This window comes from Seriola lalandi, unplaced genomic scaffold (genome assembly GCF_002814215.2).
Source record: "Seriola lalandi dorsalis isolate HSWRI2012SDOR001 ecotype SW California unplaced genomic scaffold, Sedor1 jcf7180002052119, whole genome shotgun sequence".
Classification (NCBI taxonomy): domain Eukaryota; kingdom Metazoa; phylum Chordata; class Actinopteri; order Carangiformes; family Carangidae; genus Seriola; species Seriola lalandi.
Window position 1 is genome coordinate 170,502 of NW_019522672.1, and position 11,308 is coordinate 181,809.

The following is an 11,308-nucleotide window of genomic DNA, read 5'->3' on the forward strand; positions in this document are numbered from 1 at the left end:
CTAGAAAATCTTAAAACTCATGAGCCATAAAAAATATATATATATTGCCCTGCAGTTTTTCAGTTATTAACTCTTATTCTTCTCTTTCATTTTCATGTCAGTCCACAAGCGAGGCGGTGGCCATTGTTCAGAGGTTTCCCTTCTCCTCGGCCCTGCAGAGGATGAGTGTGGTCACAGTGGCCCAGGGGGGTCACTCAGCTCTGGCTTTTATCAAAGGATCCCCTGAGATGGTGGCTAGCCTCTGCCGAGCAGAAACGGGTCAGAAAGTTATTATTAATAAAAAAACTAAAGCTTGAAGAATTTTTACAGACTGGGAATAAAACATTCGTGAATTTGCGTTGTGTCTTCATTACATTAAAAAAAAACAAAAAAACAGGGTGTTTTCTGTTTTACAGTGCCGTCACAGTTCCCCAGCAAACTGCGCAGCTTCTCGAGTGAAGGCCTCAGGGTTCTTGCACTTGCCTATAAACCCATAGACAGGAACACTGACTTTAGGACCATAGAACGGTGAGAACCCAGTCTGCATGTCTGACTTCTTCATGACACCAAAGACACTTCACAGGCTCTTCTTTTTTAAGATACAAAGATGTGTGTGTTCATGCAGCTGTGTGTCTGTCAACAGACAGGAAGTGGAGAAAGACATGCACTTCCTGGGTTTGCTGATGATGAAGAACTTGGTGAAGCCAGAGAGTCCCAAGGTTATTAACATCCTGAGAATGGCACACCTTCGCAGCGTCATGGTCACTGGTAAGGGATATTTTGCATTAGTATAACACTGCAGTTCGAAGGCATAAAGTTGCATATTTTCTCTAGTTTCCTCTATTCCAAATATTATAATCTTGTTTTGTCCTCCTTCACACAGGTGACAACATTTTAACAGCAGTGAATGTAGCAAAAAGCTGTGGGATGGTGGGATCTGATGAGAAGGTGATATTCGTCAATGCCACCCCCCACACTGCCCAGACTATGCCCACCCTGAGGTTCAGCCTGGAAGAAGGAGGGACGACAGCTTCTGGCCAAAGCTCCGTAGAGGTCATCACCTGGGTCGGTCCTGCTCAGACACACGCACCACTACAGTTCACTGGTCCTGAGGATGGTTAAATCAAATGCTGACATTTTTAGACATCTGGGAAGAACAGACGTTGACTGTAGTTGTGCTAATCTGATAAATACTAGGGGGGATGACTTTCATCTTATGCCAGACTGAACTGGGATCATTGTCTGAACTTGAGAGACAACAGTGACCTCATATCAGTTTCCAATCAATCCTAAAGTTTTGGTCCCATTATCTCTCGTACAGCATGAGCTGTGTCACTAAAAGCTAACCCTAATTCTTATATACACGCATTGATACATGCAGGTTTTTGCTAATTGGTTGTGTCATATTTGACAGTTGAATAGTTATCTCACATAAGGCACAATCATGGGCGACATTTTCATACTGTCAGGATGAATTTCGGTCGCTGTTATTGATTTTTCTCCCTCTGCTCTCAGGGCCTGTACCAGGGTGGTTTTGGTTATCACTTGGCGATTAATGGAAAGTCCTTCGCTGCCCTTTGTGACTACTTCCCCGAGTATCTGCCAAAGGTAATGTAAGCTGTCTAATCCTAACAGGAATGTTCTGACAATGGACCGTGCTAACTATTGAGCAGCTAGCAACTGGAACAATGATTTAAATTACATTATAATTAGGTTCAGACAGTGGCATTATAACTGCCTTTATTGTTATGCTTTCATTTCAGGTTTTGATGCGAGCCACAGTCTTTGCACGGATGACTCCCGATCAGAAAACCCAGCTGGTGAAGGAGCTGCAGAAACTGAAGTGAGTTCAGACACAAAGAAGAAAAACAGGAAAACAGACGAATAACAGACAGGAAATAAAACACAGCAAGGATTTACTAAGAGAACCACATCTACAGAGAATTGAGTATCAGGGGGAAACTTTAAATAAGACACCAGCTATTAGTGAAATTTTAATGCTCCTCTTCTCTTACTGCAGCTACCGGGTGGGCATGTGCGGGGATGGGGCCAATGACTGTGGGGCTCTGAGAGCTGCTGATGTCGGGGTCTCCCTGTCTGAAGCAGAGGCTTCGGTCGCTTCACCTTTCACGTCCAAAACTGAAGACATCAGCTGTGTGCCGCTGCTTATCAAGTGAGGAAGTGGGAGGAATTTATATCGTTGAAGTTAGAGAATCATGTTAAATGTGGGAGATGTCTTTGAAAGCCAACCAGACTAGTAATGTTTGAAGTTTTAGAAACAATGACACATTTTTCCTCCTTGTCTCTGCAGAGAGGGCCGATGTTCTCTGGTCACCTCCTTCAGTCTCTTCAGATACATGGCTCTGTACAGCCTCATCCAGTTCTGCTCTGTCCTCATCCTCTACACAGTGAGTATCAGTGGAGCTCATCACCCTCAAAGTAGCTACGTTTCATTTGTATTTCTGTCCAGTCGACTTTTAGACAAGATCTTATATTAAGCCCCAAAGTGATGAGTATTAGATGAATAAAAAGACATTATGAAATAAATAATCATATGAATAAATTGTGTAAAATATATAAATGAACAATTTGTGAAATTATTGAATAAATTATTATAACTCAATCAATTATTAAATGTTTTATTTTATTTCATTGTTGACATTTTTATTTCAAAATACCCTTTTTCAAAACTTTGTTTTTATTCATAAAAAGTTACTTTTCATTGTGACACATTTTATTTGTGTTTTCACCTTTCAACCAATCACATACACTGCTAACAGAATTAGATAGTAAGCTCCTGTTAGCTACCTGGCTAGCCAGCGAACTAGCTTGGTTCAGCATCAAAGAGGAGCGTCCTTCTATTAGCTTGAGCTACCACAGAGAAATTCAGTGTTGTTGTGTGTGTGTGTTTTTTTTCTCTGAGCAATGTCTTAACAATCGAAACATGGTTAGCAGCAGCAGCTAACCTTCTCTGGTTAATTCACTGTCTCCTCACATTGATGGTGTGTAATAATCCAAACTCACAACCAAACCTAGCCAGCTAGGTAGGTAGCATGTGTAGCCTGATTAAGCTAAATAAATTAAAGGAGAGGGTATTTTCTGTGTCTGTGTACAGTGTTTATTTACAGCAGCAGCAGCTAGTTCAGATTTACTTTGACACTGTTGTTGCTCGAGCTAACAGGAGCTAACTGGCTCAATTCGGTAGCAGTTATTTAGCCTGCTTTCTTAAGAAGAAGGGGACATGCAAATAAACTAGAATAATTGCAATAAATTTAATAAGAGTATACCTATGATAAATATAAGAATAATTATATATTCAGAGGAGCAATTCAATACAAGTTTGCAACTTTGATCTCAAGACAACAGTTTCTTCCTTCACCTTTATTTCTTTAAGATCTCACACTGGAATGTGACCTGTTGTTGTGTGTAACCAGGTGAAGACGGGCGTGGCAGACATGCAGTTCCTGTTCAGTGACATTGCTCTAGTGACGCTGCTGGCTGTGGTGATGGGAAAAGGAGGCCCCAGTGACCACCTGCATCCCAGTCGACCCCCAGCCAGTCTGCTGGCCCTGCCTGTCCTCGGCAGCCTCTTCATCCACACCTGCATGATCTTCCTGGGCCAGCTGGCTGCGCTCTTAATCACCACCTCACAGGACTGGTCAGTAAGAAGGAGACACAGCTGTCGAGCTTTTCTTTCCCACCAGAATATCCTTTTGTAATTCACTAAACAAAATCCAATGTCTGAGATTCAGGAGAAGACCACCATTCTATCTGCACTTTAATATACACACATTTTAATAACTTCTTCTCCTGTATTATTTATTGCTACAGGTATATTCCACTCAATTCAACAGTGTTTGGAACGGCCAATCTGCCCAACATGGAGGACACCAGTGTGTTTTCCTTGTCAGGTTTCCAGTACATTATCATGGCTGTGGTGGTCACAAAGGGCTACCCTCACAAGAAACCTCTCTATTACAATGGTAAGATGATGGTTTTGGGGCTGGAAGGGTGAGACATTTACACCAATCGTTGGCTAAAATATTATGGATTTAGGACCTTGAGCTCAGAAGTGATTTTTTTTTTTTTTTTTTTCTCTTATATTTCCAGTGATTTTCCTCTGTCTACTGGTCATCCTCTTCTCTCTGATGACTTGGCTGGTGTTGTATCCCGGGCCTGCCGTTTGCAGAATACTTCAACTTTACAACATCTCTGATATGAGTTACAAAATGCTGCTTGTCGCTGTGGCCGCTCTCAACTTCCTCGTTTGTTTTGTTGTGGAGGTGAGTGTGGATATGAGGCTTTAATATTCCCTCTCAGGACAAATTATAATCACATTTACATGACTGGCTCGGTCATTAGCTCCTATGGCAACCATATGAGACGCCAGCTGTCTTTTGGATTGAACTGATCTAGGGATATTCTCCATGATGCTGATCAGTAAATCTGTCTTTGAAGACTTTCTACAGGCTGTAGAGAAGGATATAAAAAGTTTGTAATATTCTCCTTCATCAAGAAAAAGATGGATCTGACATTGAGTTCATGTCAGTTTCAACATAATTAAATAGTGACAAGTTTTCATGGCTGAAAAACTATCCATAGTAACTTCTTGTTTATTCCAAACACACAGATTCTGTATATTTCACTAATTTCAGGCGATCAGCATCATCTGTGTCGTCAGTGCTCACTGCAGTATTTATGCAGCATCTGTTCAGCTACCAGCTGACTAGTAACATCCAATCACATTCAAACAAGTGCAGTAGGCGGCCTTTGTCTTCACTGTTGTCACTGCTGATTTCCTCATGCCAGCACTGCTCAGGATTTCACCTCCTTACACTTCTTCCTCCTCCGCCTGTGACTGTTGAATGTTCATCTATGTTAACAGCCATCTCTGATTCTGCACAGTTAGTGTTAGATTAGTTCTCCCTCAGAGCCTTTCTGAGTAACCAGTGTACAAAAACACACACATTATTATATGTATAATGGAGGCGGGGCAGTGTCTGCTCTCTGCATCAGATGAACCAAATGAATTAAATAAAAATTTGAAAGCGTGAAATCTCAACTTTTATGAGTATTGAAGAAAAAATAATATTTCAAGAAAAAAGTCATAATATTATCAGAATAAAGTGATAATTTTAGATTCTGTGTTGTTTTAGAGGGGAAATATCAGAAGCTTTAAAATGAGGAACGTGGAGCATCCTGTGAAGTTTTACTTTAGCAGAGGTTTCACAAATAAGGAGATACTTCATCTTTTGGCTCATCATCAGCAGCAACATCAGGACATTGAAATTGAAAAGATTGCAAGAAACTGAGTCTATTCTGTTATTTCACATTTTTAATTCTCGTAATATTACGACTTTTTTCCCTCAATGTGGCCCAAATACTCTGTCGTACAACTTTAAATGCAAAATATGGACTGTTGGGTCTCATAAAACATATATTATTATATATGTTTTTATGCCTGGTATTGTACACGGTGGCTCACTGTCTGACACTTGAACACAGCAGAGCCTTCGTTAAGTGTTTTTAAAAACACATGCTTTTTCTATGAAAAAAAAGCCTATTGTCCATCCGCATCATTCACAGATAAACACTCAATGGACACTAACTGTGGTAAAATCCCTTGTTAACCGTACAGCTGCTGTTTGTTTTTGTTCTCCAGCTGCTGATAGACCTGGGCATCCTGAACTGTCTTCGGTTGCTGCGTGGGAGACGTCTGTCCAAGAAACAGTACAAACGTCTCCACGTCCTTCTGTCTGACTCTCCGTCATGGCCGCCACTCAATCAGACCCTGTCCCCCTCAGATCACAGAGTCATCTGCTTATCCTAGCATCTGCCCTCCCCTCTGTTGGACACTTGAAAGTGAACAGAGACAATACACAACTTCACTAACAAAACCACGTTTACCTGTGTTAATAAAAACTATTTTTATGTAAACTACTGTCTCTTTCTGTCATGATATGGTTATTAACACAAGTTTCAGCCAAATAATAATGAGCAGGCATGACAACAGGAAAATTACTTTTTTTGACAAATCATTTTATTAAATCAGTATTTACAGGCAGTTTGTGTTCTCACTCAGAGCTCAGTTAAACCCGTCTGTCTCCTGCTCTACCGCTAGATTTCCTGAACTAAAGTCTCTTACCAGTATTGTGAATTCTCCCTCACATATATTCACTTTTCTTGAACTACAGTAATAAAATCAACAACCAGGAAGTAAAGATGTGATACAGGAGGCACAAGCTGAATTCAACCATTATTAGAACTGATGATGTGCACCACTGAATATGGCTTTATTGAGATCTCTTCTCCGCTTGAACAAATATATGTGAAAAACTAATTACATCTATCGGGCACAATGGACAGCCAGGTAGTCGCTACCTCTCTGGTTCACATCCAGCTGCGTCTACACGTTCCATTTCAGGAGTGGACCATCAGTTATTGAACAAGGGAGTGGTGTTACAATTTCATACTGTCAGTTAAGACAAAAACAAAAAAAAAAAAGGAAAAAAAAAACCTCATTCATTCATCCTGGGACGTGGACATCGCTTCAGTTACATTTCACTGCACACTCGCATAGCACTGTCTCTAACAAAGTGCCAACCCAAGCTTAAATATGGACATTTGCTGTTTGAGCAAATCAAACCTGCTGGAAAAATACAATCTTCGTTCATTTCATTCATTCAGTCTCGTTCGCTTGCACCTGAGTTCCTACATGCTGTACGTCAGTGACGGACATGATGAAATGAGCGCACCGCTGACGAGGTGGAGCTGCAGCGGAGCAGCTTGTGAAGTACAGCAGTAAATTCATTCCCCCATCTGAACCTCCCTCGAGTTGCTGCCAACACCACCTTCAAATAATGACATCTGAATTACCTGATATATACACAGGTCGATTTTAAAATGGGCTTTTGGTTCATCTCGATTAAAATACTGCTCTGACATTGCTGCCATCTCATACAAAAAGGCAGAAAAGCTACTTAAAAATGGACTTAAATCCACAATCTCTTCCTCACTCGTCTTTTTTTTTTTGCTTTTACTTTTAAATAGAAATAATGAAGTGACAGTCAAAGGAAGACAGCTGTAAAGCTCAATTAAAAAACAAAAACCGTAAACAGAACTTTTCAGATATACAACTTGACACACATGACCCTTACCTTAAGTTTTTAAAAACAAATGGCAATTTACAAATTAGGGGTGCACTGATAATGCAAACAGCTCAGTTACCGGACAGGTACCAGTTAAATACTCTGCATTAGTGGGGAGTTCATTGTCCCATCTGACACCACAAGATGCAGCCCAGGGTGTCTGTACGAAGAAACCAAACCAGGTCATCTTGAGAACATTTTTAGCACAAAACAAATGGGGAAAATTTCGAATGTTTCCCATTTCACAAAAACTGCAGATGTTTTTTTTTTTTGTTTTTTTTTTTTTAAATACCAAAATTAAATGCTGTTGTAATGAGCAGGTCCTTGGTGGTGTGTGTATAACGTTACTACTTCTATCTGTACTCGGTAGATATCAGAGCATCCCTAAAAGATAAAAATTTAGTGAGCCAACATCAGAAAAATTAAAAACATGAAAGGTGTGAGAAGTGGTGTGTGGTATTATTGCTGGGGAGAAGCTGCTGCACAAGTACCAGCTCATCTCATTTTGCTATGGCCCATCACGTCTCCTCCCCTCTCTGCCATCCTTTGATAAAGTCTTTGCCGCTGCCTTGCACGCATCCTGGGAACCAGAGGAGGACAGAGATGGAGGTGAGGGGCGTCTCTTAAAGGGATCATCACAGTGAGTCCAGAAAATGTCCATAATCACAGTGTCAAACAGACTGGATCGGGGAGAGAAAAGAGCGTATCTGACTTCCTCCTGGAGTTCCTCGCTCCCTGTCAGTTCCACACCGCTGCTGGTGGGAGGAGTTGAGCAGCAGTGCGGCTGTATTCACTGCGCATCTGATATAATGGAACTGAAGGAAGGAAGGAAGCAAGCTTAAGAATACAGTGCTGTCTTTGCTCTCAGGAGGTCCTTGATCTCTCTCCTCTCGATGGCTGGGTGGCCCCGGGGCCCACTTATCTGTGCTGTCGGAACCCATGGGTGCCGTCTGGTCCGGATGGCTGCCGGACAGTGTGATTGTTTGATCGGGTGTCCTCTGAAGGCGATGTAGAGTTATTGCGCCCTGGCCTGGCAGAAAGAGAGGAAACAGGGATAAATTAGAGACAGCAGTTTTTTTTTCCCACGTGCCCGACAAAAACAACGTGCCTCTGTCAGTGGCAGTCGAAATCATGGAACCAAAAAAGTAACACCAGGAGGGGAGGTCAACAAGGCTCCTCGCAATCCTGTTGATGCGTGGGTTCTGGAAATTCATTTGATGCTTACTAAGTTACTGTTCTGGTTGCTAGCTTGTGTTTCTCCAATTATTTGTCTTATTTAAATTATTTGAATTGTTTACTTTTTTCTTTTTCTTTTAAAAACACCTGTTTTTATTTTCAAACTGTAGTCTGTCAGTGCTATAGACATTAGACGGAGTGAAAATCTAATCTAATTGTAAATGTAAAATCAGAGTATAAGATGGAACTGGGCTATTAAGATAAACCTGTTTAAATACTCAAAAGGTGTTAACTACTCGAATCAAGCTGAATGGAGATATCCTAAAGTTCTCAGTTGAATATTTAGCTCACACAACGTGGAACCCACCAGTTCACCCTTCAGGAAGTCTTTATGAGGCTGTGAAGAAAACCTCCAACCTCTCAATGTTTGTGGATTATTACCTGTCAGTGTTGGGCTTGTCCTGAGGCGTCTCCTCTGGGCAGGCGCTGCCCAGTATTCTCTTCCTGGCCTCGGCGTACTCTGCCTCACGCTGAGCCAGAGACTTGACCTGTGGAGTAGGCCTGTTCTGATTCAAGGGCGATCCCAGCGAGCCGTTACTTGCAGGCCGCTTCAAAATGCGTATCTGAGGTGGGGGGGCTGCTGGTAGAGACTCGTCCTGTATGACCATGGTCGTCTTCAAAGGAGATCGTGAAGAATTGTTACTGGACTCCCTGGTAGCAACAGGATGCAAAATTAGTGATACGACAGACAGAAAGAGGTCATAACATTAAAGTCAAGGAGGCAGTGCCAATAATAGCTGAGATGATAAGTGGCCAAAAAAACTTCTGACACACACACACCCCAACACTTATTACTGATGCACTTCTTCCTTGCTCATCATCAAAGTTACATTGTGTGGTAAAACGTGTCTTAAGACAACGTTCTTCAATTCAGATCATTAAAAAAAAGGATGAATTAAATCAATAATTAACTAAATGAATGAATAAATAAATAAATGTTTTAATTAATTCAATGGGGATGCAAAAATCCAACTTTTCTCCACCCGATACTGATTCCAATACCTCAAGTCAAGGTATCTACTAATACAAGACCCAGTATCCAGTGCTCTTTTCATCCCCACAAATTAAAATCTGTACACTACATTGCATGAAACTTATTTGGATCATCTTTATGTAAGGTAACACGAAGAGAGGGGATACTGTGATGCCAAAATCGGAGTTGGCAGTCCACTGCAAATGCATAAATGTAAATGATAATACTGAGGAAGACACAGTCTGTAATTGTAGATGAGTCAATGATTAATAGCCAGTCTGCTTATAAAGTCATGTTCAGGTGCGACTTTTACAGATACTCAAGAAACAGAAACAAAACAGTGCAGTTTTGACTACAAAGTGTCACAAATTTGGACCATGTTTCTTCTTCCTTTTAAAGCCTTACTTTTCTTTCTGGCTGATCCTTAGCTTCTCTTCTAACCGTTTTTCCATTTCCTGTGGGGGGGAAAAAATAGTCCAAACATGTATTCATGTAAACAAACAACATTGGTCTGCTTGATTATGTATGCGAAGAAAAGTACAGCAGGTATTAAGCAAGCAGAAGACTGGATGGAAAGCAGGATTCAGTTACAAGCTATTTATACATGTGTAGGACAGCTGCCAAGTCATAACAGAGAGAGTGCTCAGCTACCAACATTAGCCGGCTGATGTTGACACCTAAAACTGTTAATGTAAGATTAGCTGAGCTTCCTTTTTAATCGCGTTTTATACTGAATAACTGAAGTAGAAGTGTTGAAAGGATTTGTAACTTCAGCCTGACTAGTTCCTAACGTTACGGCCAACTTCTCCTCAGCCACGTTCTTGACGTCATGAGCTAGCGGTGGTCTGCCAGGCTACAGCGACGACGGCTAATGTAAAGATAAATGTTACCTATATGTTACCTCAATGTCTCCGACCTGTCAGTTTGGCGACATAACCAGCTCGCTACCTGACCACTAGTTGATAACATGGCCGAAAATGTTTTCCACCAATAGCTTGGCCTTGTAACCTAACAGGAAACCACCAAGTTAGTGCAGCACGCTAGCATTCAGCTAGCTAAGCTAACTGTGTAGTACGAATAGTTTGAGCCTGGTTCCGCAAAAATTATAACGAAAATGTGACGTTTACTGAAAACAGTCACCCGTCCTCACTTTATGATAGTGGACCTTAAACGGATTCACGGTTCTTCTGGTCGTCGTCCACAAAACGGTTCGGTTGGGAAACTTCAAGTTGACATTTTCCTAAAATAAGAGTTATTGTCGTTATAAAAACGTTACGCGGAACCGAACTGAATAGGAAACCAGAATAGAGACAAAATCGTCTTATGTGAGGTGCGTATATTTTCCAATACGTACATTAATATGGGTTCATTGTCAGATTTTCCACGTTAGTCATGTAATCTATAGCTAGCTTAGCATTAGCTAACGCCAAGTTTAGCATTTCGCCTAGCTAGACGTTTAATTCAGTACGTTTAGCTCGCGCCGTGTGAGTTCGTTCGCTAATAACCAGGTATATTGACATTATTTCACGTGAAGTTAGTTAGAAATAGCAAACGCCGTCTTGGCTAGTTAACTAAGTCCACATAAAGCCCGTGTCGCTCGCTATCTACTTGACGTTAGCTCGCCAAGTTTCATAGAGCTAGCGTTAGCATTAGCCACATTGTTGGCCCGTGGGAGTCGTTAACATGGAACGACGTCACGGGAACTTCTAAAACCAAAGTGTAAATATCAAGAAGCCACCGAAAGGATATTCGCATTTAATAGAAGATATATTGAACCCTTAGTTATTTACCCCACTGTCAGCAGCTTCCTCCCAACTTTCGGCGACCTCCTCATCCATGTTTCATTTTGCTCAAACCGCTCAGACACGCTGTGGAGGAGGCCGTCCTGCACTGCTCCAGACCCGCCTCTCGGCTGTCTGCGGCTCGTGACATCACACTGACGGATTTCCCCACAGCGTGACACCCGCTCCAC

General features: G+C 41.5%; 2 protein-coding genes across 7 annotated transcripts in view; one reads left to right on the forward strand and one right to left on the reverse strand.

Annotated features, from left to right (window-relative positions):
* atp13a2 (ATPase cation transporting 13A2) overlaps window positions 1–5,916 on the forward strand; it is a 19,024-nt gene extending 13,108 nt beyond the window's left edge. For all 5 annotated transcript variants that reach the window (XM_023399758.2, XM_023399760.2, XM_087172183.1 and 2 more), the window contains 12 exons: window positions 102–258; window positions 396–507; window positions 623–747; window positions 863–1,044; window positions 1,495–1,587; window positions 1,743–1,822; window positions 2,000–2,152; window positions 2,291–2,387; window positions 3,414–3,637; window positions 3,811–3,962; window positions 4,090–4,262; window positions 5,642–5,916. In XM_023399758.2, the coding sequence (XP_023255526.1) occupies window positions 102–258; window positions 396–507; window positions 623–747; window positions 863–1,044; window positions 1,495–1,587; window positions 1,743–1,822; window positions 2,000–2,152; window positions 2,291–2,387; window positions 3,414–3,637; window positions 3,811–3,962; window positions 4,090–4,262; window positions 5,642–5,809 (1,716 nt within the window). In that variant the 3' untranslated portion in view covers window positions 5,810–5,916. The remainder of the gene's footprint in view (window positions 1–101; window positions 259–395; window positions 508–622; window positions 748–862; window positions 1,045–1,494; window positions 1,588–1,742; window positions 1,823–1,999; window positions 2,153–2,290; window positions 2,388–3,413; window positions 3,638–3,810; window positions 3,963–4,089; window positions 4,263–5,641) is intronic.
* An 81-nt stretch (window positions 5,917–5,997) lies between these two features.
* szrd1 (SUZ RNA binding domain containing 1) lies at window positions 5,998–11,271 on the reverse strand. Of its 2 annotated transcripts, none has more exons than XM_023399767.2 (4): window positions 11,127–11,271; window positions 9,742–9,791; window positions 8,745–9,014; window positions 5,998–8,157 (listed from the first exon to the last, which is right to left on the reverse strand). In XM_023399767.2, the coding sequence occupies exons 1-4, from the start codon at window positions 11,172–11,174 to the stop codon at window positions 8,046–8,048; spliced, it is 480 nt and encodes a 159-aa protein (XP_023255535.1). In that variant the 5' UTR covers window positions 11,175–11,271; the 3' UTR covers window positions 5,998–8,045. The 2 variants fall into 2 exon arrangements, with proteins under 2 accessions (XP_023255535.1, XP_087028316.1); XM_087172190.1 differs by lacking the exon at window positions 11,127–11,271 and adding an exon at window positions 10,487–11,066.
* Window positions 11,272–11,308: the final 37 nt, after the last annotated feature.

What these genes read in the sequence shown, in the direction of transcription:
- szrd1 (XM_023399767.2), bottom strand. Translation starts at nt 11,174, where the DNA reads ATGGATGAGGAGGTCGCCGAAAGTTGGGAGGAAGCTGCTGACAGTGGG. An exon ending in AGGATCAGCCAGAAAGAAAA is followed by an intron (nt 9,015 to 9,741) that starts GTAAGGCTTTAA and finishes TGTTGCTACCAG; the next exon opens with GGAGTCCAGTAACAATTCTT. An exon ending in GACAAGCCCAACACTGACAG is followed by an intron (nt 8,158 to 8,744) that starts GTAATAATCCAC and finishes TCTTTCTGCCAG; the next exon opens with GCCAGGGCGCAATAACTCTA.